At 35.9% G+C, this 21,455-nt stretch overlaps 1 protein-coding gene and 1 long non-coding RNA gene across 4 annotated transcripts in view; both read left to right on the forward strand.

Moving 5' to 3' along the window:
• LOC591232 (venom phosphodiesterase 2) overlaps positions 1-21,455 on the forward strand; it is a 50,200-nt gene that overhangs the window by 5,109 nt on the left and 23,636 nt on the right. The window contains exons 2-9 of one of the 3 annotated variants that reach the window (XM_030983037.1): positions 3,842-3,940; positions 6,842-6,916; positions 8,227-8,235; positions 10,328-10,391; positions 16,551-16,626; positions 17,319-17,425; positions 17,948-18,027; positions 18,785-18,913. In XM_030983037.1, the coding sequence (XP_030838897.1) occupies positions 3,842-3,940; positions 6,842-6,916; positions 8,227-8,235; positions 10,328-10,391; positions 16,551-16,626; positions 17,319-17,425; positions 17,948-18,027; positions 18,785-18,913 (639 nt within the window). The remainder of the gene's footprint in view (positions 1-3,841; positions 3,941-6,841; positions 6,917-8,226; positions 8,236-10,327; positions 10,392-16,550; positions 16,627-17,318; positions 17,426-17,947; positions 18,028-18,784; positions 18,914-21,455) is intronic. The other 2 variants (XM_030983038.1, XM_030983039.1) reach the window with 2 other exon arrangements.
• LOC115923024 lies at positions 19,090-20,291 on the forward strand. Its single transcript, XR_004063728.1, has 2 exons — positions 19,090-19,140; positions 20,041-20,291. It is a non-coding gene; the product is annotated as an uncharacterized LOC115923024 (long non-coding RNA).

Below are 21,455 nucleotides of genomic sequence, written 5' to 3' on the forward strand. Positions count from 1 at the left end.
CTGGCAGTTGATTCCATACAATATTCCCGGATGAACATATGTCATTCTTATTGTATGCGCATCATGCAATGAATATGAGCGTGTGAAAAAGAAAATATTCTTTGATAAGATTACTTGCGCTTCAAAGTACGTGGTAGTTTACTCCGATCTGACCCAATAATGGAAATCTCTTCTCCCCCACGGTTGAATCATTCAAATATCCCAGACTAGATTCAAGCAAAGAATTGATCTTGGTACCATGTCATACCGATACTTTGGTCTTGTATCCAGTGTGCCTGCACACAATAGAACGACTGTTGATCTAACTTTGGTATAGAAATCTTTGGGCACGTATTGAAATCTCTTGGAGCAAACAAGTATTCAGTATCGTCTGTTTGGAGCCAGAAGGGCGTTAAGTTCAATACCTTAGCACAGAGTAAATGCCCTCCTGGCTCTGAACAGACGGATATATTTCTGGCTTGGGTCTTTTATGTTTCACGATTGATTCGAGGTGAGCAAATATGATGTAGATATGACTGTCGAACTAACCATTCAAGGTGGATTCAGGGGGCCAACAATCGCCTCCTCCCCATTTATAGAAAAAGGTAGGGTAAATAGTCTTCCCTGTTCGATAAGCATAGAAGCCTCTTTATGGTTCAAAAGAAACCAGGCAGCCCCCTTTGAGAAACATAGATCCTTTAAAGTAAAAACAGCCACCTCGTTTGAGAAATATTTAAAAATCGTGAGAAATATTGTAAAAAATCTTTTGCAGGTGTAAACAAATTCCGAGACCCCTCATTTTGGAGGCTTAGAAAAGCAGAAATATTTGCGAAAGAAAAAAAATGGAAAATTCTTTTTGCCCCTACCCATCCCCTACGAGAAATCCTGGAGAAGGATTCCGGAAATAATGCTCATGTTAAAGAAAAAAAAATCAATAATTGCTGATTTATAGAAAAATATACATTATAGAAATACATGTATCTCCTCTCCTTCTTTCTGGCACTCTGTATCCACCCCTGTTAGCAACTTTACCCAAATTATTTTCTATAGGGAGCAAATTGGAGAGGAGCTTGCTTGAAGCGTCACAGAGTTGCCAATTATTCTTTCACTGATGACAACCTAAAACTCTTATGAGTTTCTCAAACTTTCAGTAATTCGGTTTTTCCTATTTTTCTGCTGTTATTTGAATACCAACTTAATATTAGGGAGGACTTCCCCTTCAATTCAGTTAAAATACTGCCTAGGGATATAATAATTCCATTACCACCAAAATGTTCCTTTCCCTAACATTTTTCTATTGATAATCGGGTAATCATATTTTCGAGTCTATTTGGGTGAGTACAATGATCACGTATTTTAGCTGTAATAAGGAGGATTAATCTGCTGACTAACTTCCATCTTTTATGTCTCATTATGTAGTCCCAGGTGCGATACATTATCGTATTTCAATAACTTCATGTTTTGACAATTGAACATTTCTGAATCAATGATTCATAATCAGTTCAGTTTCAGTTTCAGTTTTATTTTTCATTTCCAACAGAACAGTAATTACACTTAAAAAAGAAGGATGAAATGCTCTGTTGTCGGAGAGATTACTTCTGTTATCTCATATCGTTTTTTATGATTAAACTTTATATATTTAATATATTTTTGACCATGTGTTATTCCTAAATACATGTGGAAGGCAGTTATCTAACTGAATATATATTTCTTTCTATTTTTTTATTTGTAAAAATCCATGTATAAAATAAATCTTGTGAAACTATACACTTATCAATGCACTTTCATACATATAGATGCTTAATTCACCGTCAATGCTTATCAATAATGTGCTTTAGTGGCAATTTACAATAAGACCCAGTGTACATTTAATTAAAATTTTCATACTCCTACCAAGTTTGTAGTTTATTTAAATATGTGAATAATCTATTTGTCCTGATTTATTTTTCTTGATAATGTGCTATTAAAATTTCCATCTTAAAGTATTCAATAGAGGCCATGAAACAACCTGTCCACCTTTCATGCTTGAGTTACGAAAAAGACCAAAAAATAAAAAAACATCAAAATTTAATATGCAAGGGGTATGAATAGTTTTAATTGTTAACTGTATTGTAGGCTTACAGGCCATGATAAAGTCAGTGTATATATAATATATATATATATATATATATATATATATACCCTCCCCACCTACAGTGGCCTACATTTATGTGTAATATTGATCGACATGATGCATTATACCGTATATCACAGACCATGATATCTAATTTTGCATCAATCGATTACTGTATTCCCCTAACACGCCCAAGCTGTGTATGTATGCTAGTATTGATGTCAGCTAGATTGCGAACAGATAACAGGAGTAGAGATGGATATATAAGCCAGTAATGGATTTAGGGGAGGGGGAAGGAGGGAGGGGGAAGGAAGTAGGGGCACAGGGGAAGATGTATCCCTCGGCAAACCTAATATAATAACTACCAGGGGAAATGTGAACACATTTGTACACGTCTGCTGCCCGACCTCCTCTCCAACCCCCAATACGAGAATGTTTTTGTATTGCATGTAATGGAAGCACTCATTGAGACGTGAGGTGGAACCCATGGTAACAATAAAATGGCCGCCGGGCAATTTCTGAGCATAAACTGATTGAAATGAGGATCATATGATCAAAGCTATTTCCATATAGTATTGAGGTGTAGCTGACATGTACGTATAATGAAGTGCATGGACTATGCTGGTCTTTCATAACAATGATCATCATTGTGACGTGGTCGCATTTATCCAGGGTACCTCATTGGTTTTATCAGTGTTCTTAGGGAGGGCCCCGCTGAATTTCTAAACATGATTTCAAACTTGTACTGTACAGCTTTTCGATTTAGTTGATAGATATCCCCGATTTAATCATTGTTAATATTCCCTTAATTGAATTGATGTATAAATTGGTCTTGGTAATGAACAGATGTTGATGTTTAAATTTGTCTGACCTAACTGCTATATCGTAGATAAGCGCCGAAACTTTCGTAATGCTAGCGATATGCGCGAAAACAATGATTATGATTATGATGAGTAACCAGTAGATCTAGGGCTTTGAGTACTATGCGAGAGACGTGGTATTCATGTATGCCTTACCGAATTATAGTGCATCAACTTGGTTTTTAATTCGAACCCAAGACTTCACGTTACGACTCTACTGATCTACCACTAAAACCACCACGCCTCCTAATATTGAAATTTAGTCATATTCTTGCCATGGTCCAACACTGTCTGTCAACCTATTGTTATGACCTATTTGAAGCCGTATGCGTCACAACAATGTCTTCGTCTCCGCAGGTGTCAATTGACACAATTTCCAAGGCTATGCATATACATGTACCAGTAAAACAGCAACTGAACTACATCCATACATGGAATGTAACACTCCTTCCATATGCAGTGAAGATGAAAGCATAATATAGTTTGGTCTTGTATAGCCACACAGATTGTACCAACGCTCTTCCCGCGGGCCCCGCCATTATTATCATACCAACACTAACAAGAGCCCGTGTACATTTGGGAACAAATGTGGATAATACACCATGTCCAAATATGTAAGCTACGAGTGAGGATTGAACCCAGGACCGCTCGAATGAGAGACAAGAGCGTTTACCAACATACCACAGTGCCACTTTGATCATGAGGATGATGTTGCCTATTATTATGTTTGTGTTGATGATTTTGTGCATTTGTGTTTTGGGTTCTTTACAAGCATTTCAAATTATTGTTATGGGAAGTAAACTCATAAAGATATTGTTGTCTAACCGTCTATTATTTTTGTTAATGTTTTTTTTAATAATTTTAATAATTTTGATTTATACATATCCAGGCTGCCTCGAGTGCCTTGGGTTCGAAACCCATCAATACGACGAGTTCATCGCATCCTATGACAACCAGGGAAAAGAGAGAAAAGATGGCCAGAGCTGGGGTAAGAATCTTTCCCTTATCTGCAAAATATTATCTGACTTAATAAGCACCATCGCCAATGCATCCATTCAAGCAGCCATGGGTCGGTCGGTCGATTTTTTTGTTGTTGATTACCTTTTTTTTCTTTTTTTTTTCTTCTTTGGGCTATTTTTTTCAGTTTTGAATGCTTTGATACATCATTTGTTATTTATCTAACATTTTCTTCTCTAAAATGGTTTTAACAAAATAATTTCAACACAATGCCGACCGCATATTTTAAAATTTTGGGGTCGGTCGCAAAGGGCAATACAACACCTTTTTGTAAAGCCATAGAGTCCGTTAGTTGAGGGAACGATGGACGGGGGAGGGGTGATGGGCACCGGTCTTGATATGTTGTATTCAGCAAGACTGAGTGCTCGTCTTATAAATCTTATTTGGATCCAAATCATTTATACTTGATCTTATTTTCCTCACTATCAAATTTTCAGAACAGCATGAACTATACAAATATATTTCTACCACATTAACTAAAATATCAATCACACACGTGCACGCTCTAGATATTAAAAACGCTTTTAAAAGTCTTTCTTTCACCATAATCATTAATGACTAATGCCTAATCGACCGTCAAATTGGCGAAATTAATTTTTATACTGAATATATCAGGGCAGAAAAACAATATAATAACAACATTCTTCTCGTCTATTTTTGTACAACAGTACTTTTTCAAAAGACATGTACAGAATTTGTCCTTGAGTTTTTTTTCATGATTCTTCAGACTTCGTTATATTCTCTTTTAAACACGTCTTGTTCAGTCGATCATACTAATAAGGAAAACAAATTTGACACGCGACGAACATACATGGCGAATTCAAATAGTTTTATTTCAAATTTTGGGAATGATTTTATGTCATAGAGAATGACTTTATTCATTCATGTTTTATAATGCAGTAGCCTGGCTGTTTGAACCTGCAAATTACATGTACTTGTACTAACTTGCAGAAACTTGCTGAAGTCATACTCACCTTAATGCACACCGCACAGTCAAACATCACTTGTCTTTATCTGTACTCAATAGAGTTAGAATTTAAATGTTCCACATAATATAATGGGACCACGTCTAATGTCCTTGGTTGGGACTACTAGTTCGATTTCTTTACATTTTCTCGCTACTTACAGTTAATATAAATTTTCCTTGAAACTTATTTTGACAGCTATAATTCACTTTGACCTATTGAACAGTTAATATAATGTCAGAGCTTCATTTAAATATTTTTCTTATATTACCAGAACTTGCTAGATGCATGATAGATAAATTCCTTTATATAAATTACGAATCTCATTCAAGATTCAAGATATTTTATTTTACCATAACAATAAAAACGTACACAAATAATACGATATAGAGTGTGGAATTGGGAAAGGACCAGTAGAAAAGGATATGCTTGTGAAGGATGGTCCTTACAGAGAGAGACAAAATGACTGCATTTTTACTAACACTTCACCGCAGACATACGTCCAGATTTGACCATACAGTAATAATCAAGGAAAATGTTGGGGTTTAATTGGCGCCAATAATGTGCAGCATTTTCATGCAAGCTCTTTCCCTAGCTCTACTGTGGATATACTTTTACTAACACGATTGGATAGACGGCATTTTAAATATACGTTCTAATAGTTTGTTCTCACGTTTGTTCTAGTGGTATTATTGCCTCTATCCAAATCCATCCCTGATTATGAAATCGGGTGAGAATGCCAATCAAACATACATATAATATTCAGCATTTATGAAACGAACATACTCAACAAAATTAGATATCTCACGGATTTAAAGAAAACAAGAAAAAAAAAAAAAAATCAAAAAGATGATTGGTACAACAAAATCGAAGAATAACGGTGAATAACGGTTAATACAGACAAATAGCTCTTTAGTGTAAATCCCAAGAATGAAGCTTTAGTATTTTGTTGTATTCGTTGCTATTTTAAAATGAAAATTACCTTTTCATCAGCAAAACTGTAGATAATTAGAGTCAGAAGTATGCTGGCGTTTATACAAAAACAGACTAGTTGGAACTGTACAGCTATCTAAATCTTCACAATGTTTTATAGCGGATTTTTTATTGTTAGCTTGCAAATCAATTAAAAACTCTTCCCATCTCAGCCTCCCTCCTCTCTCCTCCATCATTTTTTCTTCAAAAACTGTGTCATAGTTTAATTCTATTTTGTAGTGTTTAAAAAAATATAGGCTCTCTCACCAAACAACATCATACCTCATCTGTGGTTACTTCAAAGCAAGACCCTAAAAAGAACTCTCTGCATGTTAAAAAAACAAAGTAGCCCATGACAAAGGAAATATACTGTCAAAACAAACCATTATTTTCGGGTTATTTTCTACGCATTGAAATCGGTACATAATTATATGTGCTGTGCTAAAATATTGCCAAAAAATTACATGTACATGTAAATTGATATATCGTGTATACATTACAAATTGTATTATTATATCTATTTATTACGCATAAACAACGGAACCAGTTAGACTATACTGCAAAATTGTTGTTTGTTATATGCAGTGAGTGCAAATATATTTTGTATATTTCTATTCTCGTTGTGTGTACAAGCTCAAGTTTCCATACACAGTTTTACGACGTGTTCTTTTGAATGTATACCCTTTCGTAATTTTACATGTCAATTGGCCTAAATTACTGGCACATTCAGCAACAATGAGCTAATTTGTTCCAATTGTATATCTGTTTTATTCTAATTTCATACTCCCAAATAAATCTTTGAAGTTTTACATTTTTATCGACGTTCAATACATTACACATGCACTTTCAGAAATAGCAGAGACGTTCGGTCGATGTTGTGAACCCTATTCTTTCGTAACCACGGTGACTAACCTTAGACTATTTTATGTTTACAGGGGAAAGATGAGGAGGATTGGTATGATGATGATGATGATGAAGTTTGGTATAAACGACATGAAAAGCTTCTATGGGTGAGTGGGAATTATCTTTCGTTCTCTCATCCCTAATTGATTTGAGTTTGTTTGTATTTAGTTAAAAGAACAAACTTTCCTCATTATACCTTATACATTCTCATTTATTTATTTCCAGTTTAGACAACAAACTTTACCAGTTATACACAAATGCATTTCAGTTCGTTATTTTCCCTTGAGACAACAAACTTTCCTCGCCGCTATACCCATATATATTCGATTTCGTTATTATCAAGTTTAGACAACAAACGTTCCCATGTAAAATATTTAAAAATATCTTTATTGAGACGAGACAGTTGAGATCGAATGGCACAGAAGTGGATGTTGATTAAGCGATTGTTTGATTTCAAGTGAGCTTTAATGTTGTCCCATTATCAAGGAATATCATTTCATTTATTTTCCATATAACACTGTCGATGGATTATATCCATTGCATGTTTACATGTTAATGGATAGAAAGGATCGTTAAAGTCGTGCGACTTAATAATGGGAGTAATTCCCACGAAGTGTATTTCAAATGACTTTTAAATGATTTTTGATTGCCAGTACACGTTCATATGATTTTATAAGCAAAGTGTAACCGTGCCTGCCCTGCCATTCCCGTGTGCTCGAAATAAAAAATAAGAGTGATGGCTGTATAACTTGCTTTTATTATGCATAAAAATAGTGCCCCTTTTGTTACAAATCATCAAATATCTTATATTCGATACATGCCCGAGATTATTCCCATCACAAGTTGATTCCATTTACTTCTTATCCGTCATCGCGATCATTCTAAAAAAGAATTCTTTCTCTTACAACAAATTGTCAATAGAAAATGTGATTGTTTTATTGTAAAATGAAAATATTAAATAGTTGATCTTAATTATGTTCTTGAGGCATGGCATGATTTGACTAAATATCTTTGATGACTCTTTGGAAATATGTAGGCCTTATCAAAGACAATATATACTTTAGGAGTACAATAAGCTTCAAACAGCCTATAAAGAAGAATTGAATCGAAGCATGCCTAGTATCTAAGATCCATGAAAGATAAATCCATGTTAACATGTTCGTTTTTAACCATGTCTCTCATTATTTTTTAACATCCCACACTTTCTACTAATCCTAAATGTTGTTGTCAACATGCAACCCTAACATCCATTGTGCTGTGATGAACCTGCTCACCCTCTACTCATAATCCTAAACAACGCGATGTTCTTCTCTCCTCGCACACACAAACACACACAACACGCCGCCGCCCGCCTGCTGCATGCCGCTCTGCCTCGTCACATTTTTACCACGGCGCCATTTTGCTTGGTGCAATGCAGATCCTCTGCGTAAGTGTCACGTGATACCAGAATCTAACCGCCAGCGATGTCCGCCATATGAATCATAATGAAAACATAGCTCACGCGTTTTATTCGAAAACATGGCATTTGCAACGCCCTTTTCTGCGCTATGTTCACCAATATGACTTGGAGATGAGTCAATAGTGGGTTGTTATTTAGGTAAATATTAACGTTATGAAATCATGACGAATCTTTGTGAAGAAACTACAAATTCTGCGAGGTACACACAATTGCTTTGCATCCTGAAAGCGCATGCATGCTTTTATTTATAGGCAGATGTAAACAAACATGCAGAAACATTGCTTTTTAATACTCTGTTAAGGTTTCTCCTGTAGTGTGAAATACTCAGTAATTCAATATGTTTGAGCTACAGAATGGTACGTTGGAAAATCATATTTACTCATAATGTCATATAAATTTATGAACATGAACGCTTTAGGCCTCCTTTTTTTTTTATTGCCATCGCTTTCCTTCAAAATGCAATCATGATTTCAAAATTTCACTTCGGGATACGGTAAGGCGTATTTTACAAAGCTTTCGTGCTACAGATTCATATGGCTATTTCGTTGGCGGTATGGCTTGTTAAGACTTTATTTTAATGGTTATAATACTGACCTGATATGTAGACATTTCATGGTAATAATGAAATAGTCGTTTAAGGGGGAATTGGGAATGTTGGTTACGGTTTAAAAACATGGAGATATGATGTTGTTACAAACCTCATACATATTCAAGTTCATATGTATATCGAGTGTTCTACCCATGAGCATAAAAATATACATATTGATATGAATATGTATGAGGTTCGTAACAATATAAAGATGATTAATACGAGGCATTGAGGGGGCTTGTCTCATTCAGAGGGAATGAATAACCGGGATTTTGTCCACTTTATATTAAATCTTTCCTTTCCATTAATCTTCCTTATTAACTGGAAAGCACTTGAGCACCCATCCCTCCCCCACCCCTCCCTCATCATCATTCATAACCATCCCTCGTTACTGTTATCATCGTATCAAATCAAGTCCACAAATAACATGCTTACAATTTTTGTTATTATTTTCATTTTAAACTTTTTTTGTATGTATTACATATTCATTATGTGTTATAAATTGTCCATGCCACTTTGACTGGATACTAAAGAAAGAGTTAAAATGAAAGTAAAAAGTGTCAACTTTATTGATGCTACGCATGTGGCATAGAAGAAGAAGAATCTGAATCGAAAGGATTACGGTTATGTTCAGAGAAAATCATTTTGATTTTTGAACCCGATGAAACATAAGAAAATATATGGTGCATATAACCTTTTATATTTTGTTGTATTAGTGGCAGTCTGGTCTCTTTACCGTAAAAGGGCTCAATAAAAAACATTAAATATCATTATCGGGTATATTGGACCATTTCGGTGAGGAGGTGTTGATAATTAAAATTTTAATCAGTACGTACAATATCATTAGAGATGGATGTTAAATTGTTTTGAGGAGCTTGAATGAAATCCCCTTACATTTTCCGGCCCGTAAGATCCATCTTAATCATTCCTAATCATTCCCTATTGTTAATATTATATTAAATGATTTGTCAAATGTTGATTGCAATTTTTTAATAAAAAAAAACATGTTTAATATTTCAAACGCACCACTACCCTTTTCAGATTTGCAACAAAAAAGACACAAAAAACCCTCATCATCCCTTCATGTTGACAACAAATCCAAAACCGTTTCGTTTTTCATGTTTATCCCAATTAAACGCATGCACTAAAATATCAAACCTATTAAAAAAAGGGTGTGTACAAGAATGTTTAATCTAGGTGATGTATTATATCAGTTCTAAAACAAAAACAACTGGTGTGGACAGGTGGTGGTGGCGGGGATGGTGGTGGTGATGGTGATGATGATGTTGATGATGGTGGTGATCCTGAGACTGATGGTGATGGTAATTATGATGGTGATAATGGTAATGATGATGGTGATCATAACCAATAACTCAATACACATAAAAAATGTTTGGATTGAATGGTTATATTTTAATCAACATTAAATATTGATTTATTTATTTTGTCAATGCGAATCTTTTCATGCAGCTCGTGTTCTTCCTGGTGGTAATCTTCTTCGCAATTGGCCTTGGCCTGGGTCTAAGAAATCGAGGTAAGCCCGCCCTCAAGACATTAGACCTCTTCACAAAGTATTCCAATTTATGCACGTTTCTATCTGTCTTTCCCTCTCCGCTCTTTCTATCTCTATTTGCCTCTCTCTATTTCCCTTTCTCTATTTGCCTCTCTCTATTTGCCTCTCTCTATTTCTCTTTCTCTATTTCCTCTCTCTATTTCTCTTTCTCTATTTCCTCTCTCTATTTGCCTCTCTCTATTTGCCTCTCTCTATTTCTCTTTCTCTATTTCCTCTCTCTATTGCCTCTCTCTATTTGCCTCTCTCTATTTGCCTCTCTCTATTTCCCTCTCTCTATTTCCCTCACTCTATTTCCCTCACTCTATTTCCCTCACTCTATTTCCCTCACTCTATTTCCCTCACTCTATTTCCCTCTCTCTCAAAAATACCTACACTTCAATGGGAACGGACGTGTAATTTTAACTCTCTCCAGCCACCGCCCTTTTATTCACCCAACGAACCCTTACTCGAGCTTAAGCATTTCTGCTTCAAGGATTTTACTGGACTATAGAGGATATTCATATCTTAGAATCTCATTCCACACTAGAAGCAGGGTAAACTATCGCGAATTTTGAAGGAAATGGCTAATTCCAAGGCTTTACGTTCATCTGTAAGCACAAACGGACCCGCCCAATCTCCAGACCCGCCAGGTGCAAATACTACGAGAGGTGCCAGCAAGCAAGGCCCAAGTGAGCCGCTACTTTGCCCGCAAGCGGAACCCGAATTGACGCTCGCCGACATCCAGCGTTCGATAACCCCCCTGGATAACCGCTAGCTCAGCTGCAGTATGCGGGAAACTGGACCTACTCACAGCAGAGGTGGCCTCCATCAAGCGCAGGCAAACCGAACTCGAGGATTCTGTTAGCATGAATTCCGATTTGGTTGCCAACCTTCAGCATGTAAATCTCCCCGCCATTGAAAAGAAAGTGGGGGGAAAAAAATCGCCGACCTCGGAGAGAAGATTGTCATAATGGAAATCTACAATCGGCGGGCCAATCTTCTTTTTTACAGCGTTAATGAAACCCCCGACGAAAAAGTACGCGACGTCTTGCAAAAGGTCTTCATACACCTCGGCATCAATGAAAGGGAAGCTAACGACATCGCGATCGCAAACGCACACCGCCTACCAAGACGCAACAACGGAGCTACCGCCTCATCGACCCGCCCACAAGCCCCGAATGCAATCATCGTGAAGTTCGTTTACATGGAGGATCGTAACCGCCTACTCGCCGCTTTCGAAAACGGTCAGCGCCAAAGGATCCCCCAAGATCGCGCCATGGCGTCAGTGAGAATCACAGTGCGCACAGACCTCCGCCCAGCCCTCAAAGCCAGGAGGGGAATTCCTGCCAAGATCGCTTACGACCTCTGGAAGCAAAAGGGAGTCTCCACTAAGATAATCGTTGTCGGAGCTTCAGTTGAACTCAAATGGAAGGAAAAAAACACCTCCAAGTGGAATAACCAGTAGGAGTAAGGTAAATCACCTCAGCATTGAACAAAAATCACGATAATTATTCTCTACCTTCTCTGGAATGTGCTCTGTGTGATACATGTACATATATTTTACCGTTTCAACTTAAATGCATTTTAAATTCTGAATTAAGTTTTGATTAACATGTAAACATACATGTAACCCGATACCGTAAGAAGGGTATCTCCCCCCCCCCCCTCCCCCACTTTCTCCCCCCCCCCTTTCTCCCCCCTTTCTCCCCACTACTTTCTCCCCCTACTTTCTCCCCACTACTTTCTCCCCCCTACTTTCTCCCCCCTACTTCCCCCCTCTCTCTCTTGCTTTTGCCTGAATTTTCTAAATTTCTTCTACGTGCGGTGGCTGAAAGGAGCCCATGAGTTTCTTGCACGTGTTCTAGTACAGGTGCTAAGTAATTAATTTTCTCGTTTTTATTTCTTATTTGTGTTTTGTCTTGATCTTATTTCCAATGAATGTATACGTATGTACAATTGATTCAGTTAACTTCCTTTTCAGTAAATCGGGTATTACATTCTATTGCCAGGGCCTAATGGAAGACCAGTTTTTAATCTGAATGAGATACCCTGTATAAATATGTGAAATAAATAAATAAATAAATAAATATTGCGAGCCATCTCTAATTCTATTATACAACAAATGTCATATTATAAACCACGCCTTTTGTGTATTTACACCACCTGAACGTTCTTCTTTCCTATTCATATTTATATACATTTCATTCCAGTTCATCTACTGGATTCTCCGTTACTTACCTGTTACTTCATGTTTTATCAATGAGTGAACCTCTATTATCTAATGTTGGTAATGATCAACAACTTTTACTACCTGTTAATTCACAGGCATCCTCCTCTTACATAACTACAGATAACGTTCGTCATGAAGCTGTCACGGCTGAATATTTAAATTTATGCACTACTGAGTTGCAACTGAACATGGACTCAAGTGAGTCATTGTCAGGTAGCAAACATTCACACTATTTTACAGAATCTCAGTTCATTGATCATTTTTCAAAGGCTGTCAATAAACTATCTTTTCTACAATGCAATGTCAGAAGTCTCGGTAAAAATTTTGACCAGTTTCAACTACTCCTGTATGAAATTAAATATGATTGTTCATTCATTGGTATTTGTGAAACCGGGATTAAATCTAACTCATCACTATTCTTTATTGATGGCTACACTCTTGTCACTAATAACAGGAAAAACAAAACTGGCGGCGGAGTTGGCCTGTATATTTCAAATGATTATGAATCCAAAATACTTAATGACTTAACCATCATGTCTGATATATTTGAAAGCATATTTATAGAGATCGAAGTTCCTGGTAAAAAACATATCGTTATTGGTGAAATCTACAGGCCACCTCAAAGTAATTTCATTGAATTTCTTGACATTGTTCAGACTATTTTATCATCACCTCATATTGCCAACAAGATGTGCTTTATAATGGGCCACTTTAATGCCAACTTGTTATCGTGTGACTCAAATTCTCAGTATTTGGATTTCTTAAATTTGCTTTTATCCCATTCTTTTCTTCCCCAAATCACTAAACCAACAAGAATATTAAATAGTAGTCACACTTTGATCGATAATATTTTTACAAATGTATCTTCTAATATTGAATCTGGTATAGTGCTTTCGGACTTGAGTGATCACTTCCCAGTGTTTGCTTTCATTCCCAATTTTCATTCACAGTGTAATTCCAGTAAGCAGGTGTCGAGTTTTTGTAATTTGTCCCATGTGAACATCGAACGATTTCGACAAAGTCTTATCTCTACTGATTGGTCTGAAATATATAATTGTTAAAATGTAAACGATTGTTATAATAGGTTCCTTGAAATTTTCGATGATTTATACAACCTGTATATTCCGATATGTATTCCATTGCGTTCTAATTACAAAAGAGTGCCCAGACTGCCCTGGGTCACTAAATTTCTTTTGAAGTGCATTAATCGTAAAAACAAATTGTTCTATAAATACAAAGTAAAAGAAACTGAGGGCTCTAAATTGAAATACAATAGATATCGTACTATTCTTACATCTTTATTGAGACAGGCTAAAAAAAAAAATTATTCTTCACAATTCAATTTATATAAAAATGATGCTAAAAATACGTGGAAGATTATTAATAATGTCCTGAAAAGTAAAACTAAGACTATACACATTGAGAGTGTGATTGATGATGGTGTGAAGATTCAAGACTCTCGTGATTTAGCTGAATCTTTTAATTCTTTTTTTGTTCAAATAGGGACAAAGCTAGCTTTGCTACCCACATCTGGTAAACCCTTTCATTTATTTCTCACAAATTCCAACCAAAGTTCATTATTTCATTATTTTTAACTCCAACAGACTGTTCTAAATTAATTAGTATTGTCAATAAGTTTAAGAATAAAAAAAGTGCAGGTGCTAATGGCATAACTAATTTTCTTTTTAAAAAGGTAATCGGTGTGATTGCCCATCCTCTTGCTCATATTTTAAATTTATCTTTACTAAATGGTCTTGTACCTCAAAAAATGAAAATTGCTAAGGTGGTTCCTATATCTAAATCTGGTAGTAAAGATGACTTGGGTAATTATCGCACAACTTCCTTGCTTTCGTCGTTTTCAAAAATGTTAGAAAAGCTTAGTTATACTAGTACCTTTAAATTCATATCTAAATTTAATATATTATCGTCATCTCAATATGGTTTCCGACGTAAACACTCCACAACTCATGCATTACTCATGTTCATTAATAAGATTGCATGTGCTATTGATTATGTCCCATACTATTGGCATTTTCCTGGACTTCTCCAAGGCCTTCGACACAGTTAACCATGATATTCTCTTATATAAACTATCCCATTATGGGATCAGAGGGAAGGCCTTGGAGTGGTTCAGGAATTACCTCACAGACAGAATGCAATATCTTAATTTAAATGATCATGACTCATGTCTACGACATATCACTTGTGGTGTCCCGCAAGGATCTCTCCTTGGTCCGCTCTTGCTTCTACTTTACTTTAATGATTTCCAAACTTCCTCCCCCATTTTGTCATTCATACTTTTTGCCGATGATTCCAATATTTTCTTTACTCATCCAAATCCCAATATTATTGCTGACGTTGTAAACAATGAATTACTATCCGTTTTGGAGTGGATTAATGCCAATAAATTATCTCTTAATGTGACTGATACGAACTATATGCTTTTCAGTAACTCCATTACATCACTACCTGGTAAAATTTCCATTAATGACATAAACATTTTATTTGTTGAACACATAAAAATTCTTGGTCTTGTTATAGACTGTAAACTTAATTGGAAAATGCACGTTGGAAATTTATGTAAACTTTTATCACGAAATACTGGCGTCATCAACAGACTTAAACACTTTTTTCCTCTTGATGTCCTGTTGAATCTATACTCCACCTTAATTTTCCCTTATTTAAATTACGGTATTTTAGCTTGGGGCAACTGCTCCAAGACTCAACTGCATAGTTTGTTGGTCATTCAAAAAAGAGCCCTGAGAATAATTCACAATGGTTTCCGGTCACATTCAAACATCTTAATTTTCAACAATAACCTTTTACATGTATCTGATATATTTCTCTATAATTTGGGTATTTTCATGTATCAACTGTCAACAAATGATTTGCCTGAATCTATTGCTTCTCTTTTCACTAAGAACTTGGATATTCATTCATACCCTACCAGGAAAAGGAATGATTTTCACATCTCCCGTTTACGCACTTCATTTTCTCAAAAAACAATTGTATATATACTGGTCCGTCTTTTTGGAACAATCTTCATCCTGATTTACTTCACTCTTCTTCTATTCATCAATTTAAATATAAACTCAAGTTACATTTGTTGAATGCTTACAACAATAATGATGATTAGACATTTCATGTATAATGTTCTTTTTTTATAACGTGTACCATTTAACAATTCATTTTACAATTCATTTGCAATTTTAGGCGTTCTTTTGCCTGTGTGATTTTAACAGGAAAGGAATGAATAATTCATGATTTCTATTGTTCGGTTTTTGTAAACGTTCAGGTGGTGCAAACATGTGTGGTAGAAATAGGTGCATACTCTGCTATTTATTGGCTCGTTACTACTCTTCGTTTTAATGTATTTCTTTTTCTTTCTTTTTTCTGTATGGTATTGTATTGAACTCGCAAACAACTATTTGTCAAATTACTTCCGTCTTAATTTTAATTGTGTACCTCTCTTTACAGTAAACTTTTTCTGTTATTTTTCAAGTCGCCCAGGAACCTATTCTTTACAAGCTCTGCTTTTCTATAGGTTCCTGCACATTTCACAGTTTGTACTTTTGTCTGGGTTTCCTTTAAATGATATCAGTTGTCAAACAAATGTGATGATTACCTTGTCAATTAATACAATCATTTTTTTAAATTATGAAACAATATGTCTTTTATGTATATTTTGTTATCTGTATTATTTCTGCATGTGAAATGTGAAATCAATAAACTCAAACTCAAACTCTCCGTCCCTCTCTCTCTCTGTCATACACTGTCTCTCTTTTTGCCATTGTTTTGTTTAGGACTTGTTTCACTGTAATTACTGTTTGTGACACGGCATAAGCATTGTAAGACTATACAACAACTTGAATTTTCTAACATTTCATTTTGTAATCACTTTATGTTTCTAGGTTCCGGGTATTCAGCAGGTATCTTCGCTAATACAGCAGGAGAGGAATGCAGATTCTCTTGCCGAAACAGAGCTCAGTAAGTCGCAAAATATGAGCTGAATTATAGGCCTTGCAGTCTTCTTTCATTTGAACCAAAATTCTCCATATTCTGATTCGCAAAATAAAAAGAAATGTTACAGCAATGTTTTGCTTTTTATATAGCGCACAACAATGTACAAAAATGTATCCACTGATAATTATCGACCCGGCATTATGCAGCCTCTTCAGTCGTTAAATAGAGGTGTTACTTTTACCAGGAAAAAAAATACTACTCTTGTGTATAGAGAAGGACGTTTGTGAATAAAGTTGTTTGTATGAATACGCGCCGGACAAGGGTGTATTATGAGTTGAACCTCGCTATTGGTAGTAACCTAAACATGCTAGGATGTTTGCAATCATAAAGAAACAACAATATAACAAAACTAATGGTCAGTGAGAGAAATTGCCGATATATTTCGTTTAAGTTTCAGCTCTGTATGCAAATTTATACCACCTACAGTTTTGATATTATATAAATATATCCTATATTGTGTATTCTTATTAAATACTCCCCAAAGATAAGCTCGTCTTTACCACAAATTTCAAGAGGGCTTCAGGAATTGTTCGTTGTGATAAATGATCTCAAAACGTGGTGGGTTGATATGCGACGACTGTCTGTATTTACTTTTCTTGATGTATATATTGTAAACGATTTTGTATGTTTGCTTTATTTTTTGTCTCCATTGATAGATACACCAGCAGGTCATCCAATCCCTTGATCGTGTTCGCAGTAGACGGCTTGCCCGGTGATCTATTCAATGTTGAACAGGACTACGCAAGAAATATCAAAAGAATGAGTGAGTTAATATATATAGGATTATTGAAATCAAAACACATCAAAACACATCAAAACCAAGAGCAAACAGTCCGAAGACTGACACCTGTCTTGAGTACAAAGTAAAATAAATATATACAGATTACGGACACATGAAGATTTAAAGAAAAGGTTAAGTTCTCGACAAGGTGGGGGAAAAAAACATGTGAGCGTTCTCATTATTTTTGTTGTAGTTTGGAAGAATATCATCAAGAAAATGTTCCCGATTATGGTTGCACTTCAAAGGTCGTCATATTCACGATTTAACCACAAGTAGCTGAAGAGTTGGGACCAGAAATTCATACAACATGTGTGCGTACTTCCATACACCAAATGTGATGTGCAGTGTGCGAAATACTTTCAACAAGATAAAACAAAATACTTTGGACTTTGGAGGAAATATAGGCGTTTTTTTAAATATAACTATGAAATTTACAAGTATTGTTGCTTTTAGAGATTTTGTTGTTGTTGCTAAAATGTCTCCATCATTCTCTTTTCATTTCAGGTCAATGCGGTGTTCATTCGCGCGATGTGGTTCCATCCTTTGCGAGTACAACTTATCCCAATCTATGGACGATTCTTACTGTAAGTAAACCAAAATGACCACATAATACATCATTCTGGTGATCCGCAATATTATGACAAAAGATAAACAAATTCATACATGCCAAATGTTCAGATTAAAGAGGAACATTCCTCTTTTTGGGAGAAGATAATTATCATTTTAATGCAGGTGTTCCTCTTCCTGTACAAATTTGTCTGTAGTATTGAATAGGAGAGTTAGGATTGTTCCTCTTTTTTTGAAAATAGCATAATTTGTACAGATTTCTGATTTTCAAATGTTGGCATGTATGCAAATTCATGAGTAAAACAATAAAAAAAAAATAGAAAAATTGATAGATAGATGATTAGATGAATGAATTAATCACTTGATATAAATGAATTTATCAATTAATGAATAAATAGATGAAAATAAAAAGATAAATATTGAAAATAACTAAATGAAAGAGCTGATATTGAGAGAATCATGGAGTAGTATATCTGATTACATCCGTAGTACTACCAGATCGTGTCGTGTATTTAAACAAACAAATAAACTAATGAATGAAAGATAAATGAATGAGTGAGTGGGTGGGTGGGTGGGTGGGTGAGTGAGTGAGTGGGTAATTGTGTGAGTGAGTGAGTGAGTGGGTACTACCAGATGGGCTCGTGTATTTGGACAACTAAATTAACAAATGAATAAATAAATAAATGAGTGGGTGGGTGTGTGGGTGAGTGAGTGAGTAAGTAAATGAGTAAGTAAATAAATAAATAAATGAATACATTGTCATCATGTTTACAGGGCCGCTACCCAGAGAATCATGGAGTAATATCTGATTACATCCGTAGTACTGTCAGATCGTCTCGTGTATTCGAACCCAGAGTCTCGCAAGAATATCTCGACGAGAGTCAGTGGTACAAGGCCAAACCAGTAAGTATTATGACGTAATCATGACGTATATAGTCATCCACCAATACGTGCCTTCACGGTTGTTTCATCGCAAAGCATGCCGGGACATAATTCTAGTCCATTTTCACCTTCGCCGTGATCAGCTGTCCTGTTGCAAACAACGGGATTCGTATCGAATCAACATCATAATCTTGTACATAGTCCGCTATTCTGCAGTGATTTTCTTCCAATCCAGTATCATTTGTACGGTAAGAAAACCAAAGTTTGTGGTTATTCATTTTTATGACTAATAAAGCTGATAATACGACGTAATGAGAGTGGGCCGAGATCCAACTTTAGTAAATGTAGGCCTAGATCTAGTCCTGTATGTTCAAATGTGTGTGCATTTTAAGTAGACTGATTGTCTTTTAAGCTGCTTAAGTACACTCGTCTCGTGTTTTAGGTAGAAATGTACAGTAATATGAGATTTATGTCTCATGAAATATGAATACACTTTCTAGATCCTATAATTGCTAATGGAATAGGGTCTACTAGAATGGCCGACAGTTAGGCCTAGAAAGTGATTGCAATTAGAAATTATAAATGTAAGAAAGTCAAAGAGGCCATGAAAACGATAGATTTTTTCGATCTGGATCTGAATATAATAGTCTGATATCAATGAGCTCTACTTGAGGATCTACATGACGGGGGCGTACGGAGGATTTTTTCGAGGGGGGGGGGGGGGCCGGGGGGTAAAATTTGAAAATCACGCAGTCAATTTCACAACGACTCGGCCAGCCGGTGAATAAGCCGGGGGTGGTAAGAGCACCTTTTTTTTTTCCTTCTTTTTTTCCCCGAAAATATGAAATTTGGGAGACCGATATTTTGTTCAGTTGGTGGGGGGTAAGGTCACCTTTTTTGGGTCACCCTTTAGCACAAAAAATGTTTAATTTATTTTTGTTATTAAAAAAGTGAGGGGGGGGGGTTTCCTCAAAAACACACACACACATAGTCTAAACAAAATTGGAGGAGGGGGGGGGGGGGGTTCAACCCCCGAAACTCCCTCCCCCCTGCATACACGTCTGCTACATGATCTAGTGTTGAAGAAGTGATGAGGGTTCTTTGGTCACAAACTTAAATTTGATTTTCTTTTCCCTTTTATTTATCAGTTGCAGCATCATCGAACACTATGACCCATGAATCAGAAGATAACGTAGATGCTACGAGAGAGCTCATTTCACAATGGACAACAGAAGTGTTACGTGACTTTCTACAAGGAGGGGACTCAAGCTTGGAAATCGAGTACCGGTAGTCATTATTTAATGAGTGTTCTCTGCCTTGACTCTGGGGGTACTGTTCAGCCATCCGAGGTAGAGATAAACTGGACGATGGATGGAGAGGGGGCGGGGGGGGGGGGGGGGGAGAAAGGCATGCAGACTGCAGAGCTGGTCGTCTACTATGTATAGAGACATTCGTGTGTACCTAGTAGATAAGGACCCTCCATCACTAGAGGGAAGAATGAGAGACTACAAAGAGGGAAAGGCATTTAGTTATTTTGCCAGTTTCTGGTTAGGGAGATATTTTTTTCATCTCGTGGGAGAAAGCTGTCTGTAATTCAAAATCATTTGATACTTGAATAAATTTAGTTCATTTTCTAGACTGTTTCATGTCAAACCGTTGATTCTACTTTCTTGTGAGTATAGTCAGAGAGATAGAGAAGTAACACGAGTAAAGAATGAAAAAGAAGCTAATATTTGAACGAGGAGGAGAAAATGGAGATTACGTTGTTGCCCATAGAGTTGGAATAATTGTTCTTACCACTTTTTATTAAATGATTGTGACCATTTGGTTTATTGTTTGTACATAAAGGTCATATGTTATAAGAACTGTATTGATCAATCTAAAGAGTCTTATAGATTGATTAATACAGTTTTGAGATGATGAACGAGAAGGAGAAGAGGAGGAACATATCATGAGTTGATGGAGAAAAGATTGATAGAGGGGTTATCATTACAGAGAGAGAGAAAGAGAGATGGACTAACATGAGGAAGGGAGAGCAAGAATGGAGGCTATGACATAGGGGAAGAGATAGAAATCAAAATTATATTTATACTAACATTTACTAAATTAGAATAGTAAATTAGAAGATAAAGCTAAAGGAAAGAATGCAAACTAAAATTAAGCAAAGACCATCACAATATCGTTTACATTATAATATAAATTAAGTAAAGGTACATGGAAACGTGTACATTTTAAAAATTTAATCTCTTGTTCTCTTAGATCTTCCTCTTCACACCTAATTCTTGCTCTCCCTCTCTATCTCTCCCTCCCCTCTCTGTCTCTTTCTCTCTCCTCTCTCCTTATCACTCTTTCTCTTTCATTAAGCGTCGACATCTCTCTCGATGCCTCTCTCTGTTTCTATGATTTTTCTCTCGTTAAATATTTAAAACATCAGGTCTGTCTGACCTTCCTCTCTTGAATAAATCATGAATAACTTCAACTCGGCGTCCTACATACAGTAATGATTGCTTAGTACTCATCTACAACCTTCTCTGTGTTGTTTTATTTTATTGATAAAATAAAT

Source organism: Strongylocentrotus purpuratus, unplaced genomic scaffold (genome assembly GCF_000002235.5).
Source record: "Strongylocentrotus purpuratus isolate Spur 01 unplaced genomic scaffold, Spur_5.0 spur5_scaffold_13, whole genome shotgun sequence".
NCBI lineage: Eukaryota > Metazoa > Echinodermata > Echinoidea > Camarodonta > Strongylocentrotidae > Strongylocentrotus > Strongylocentrotus purpuratus.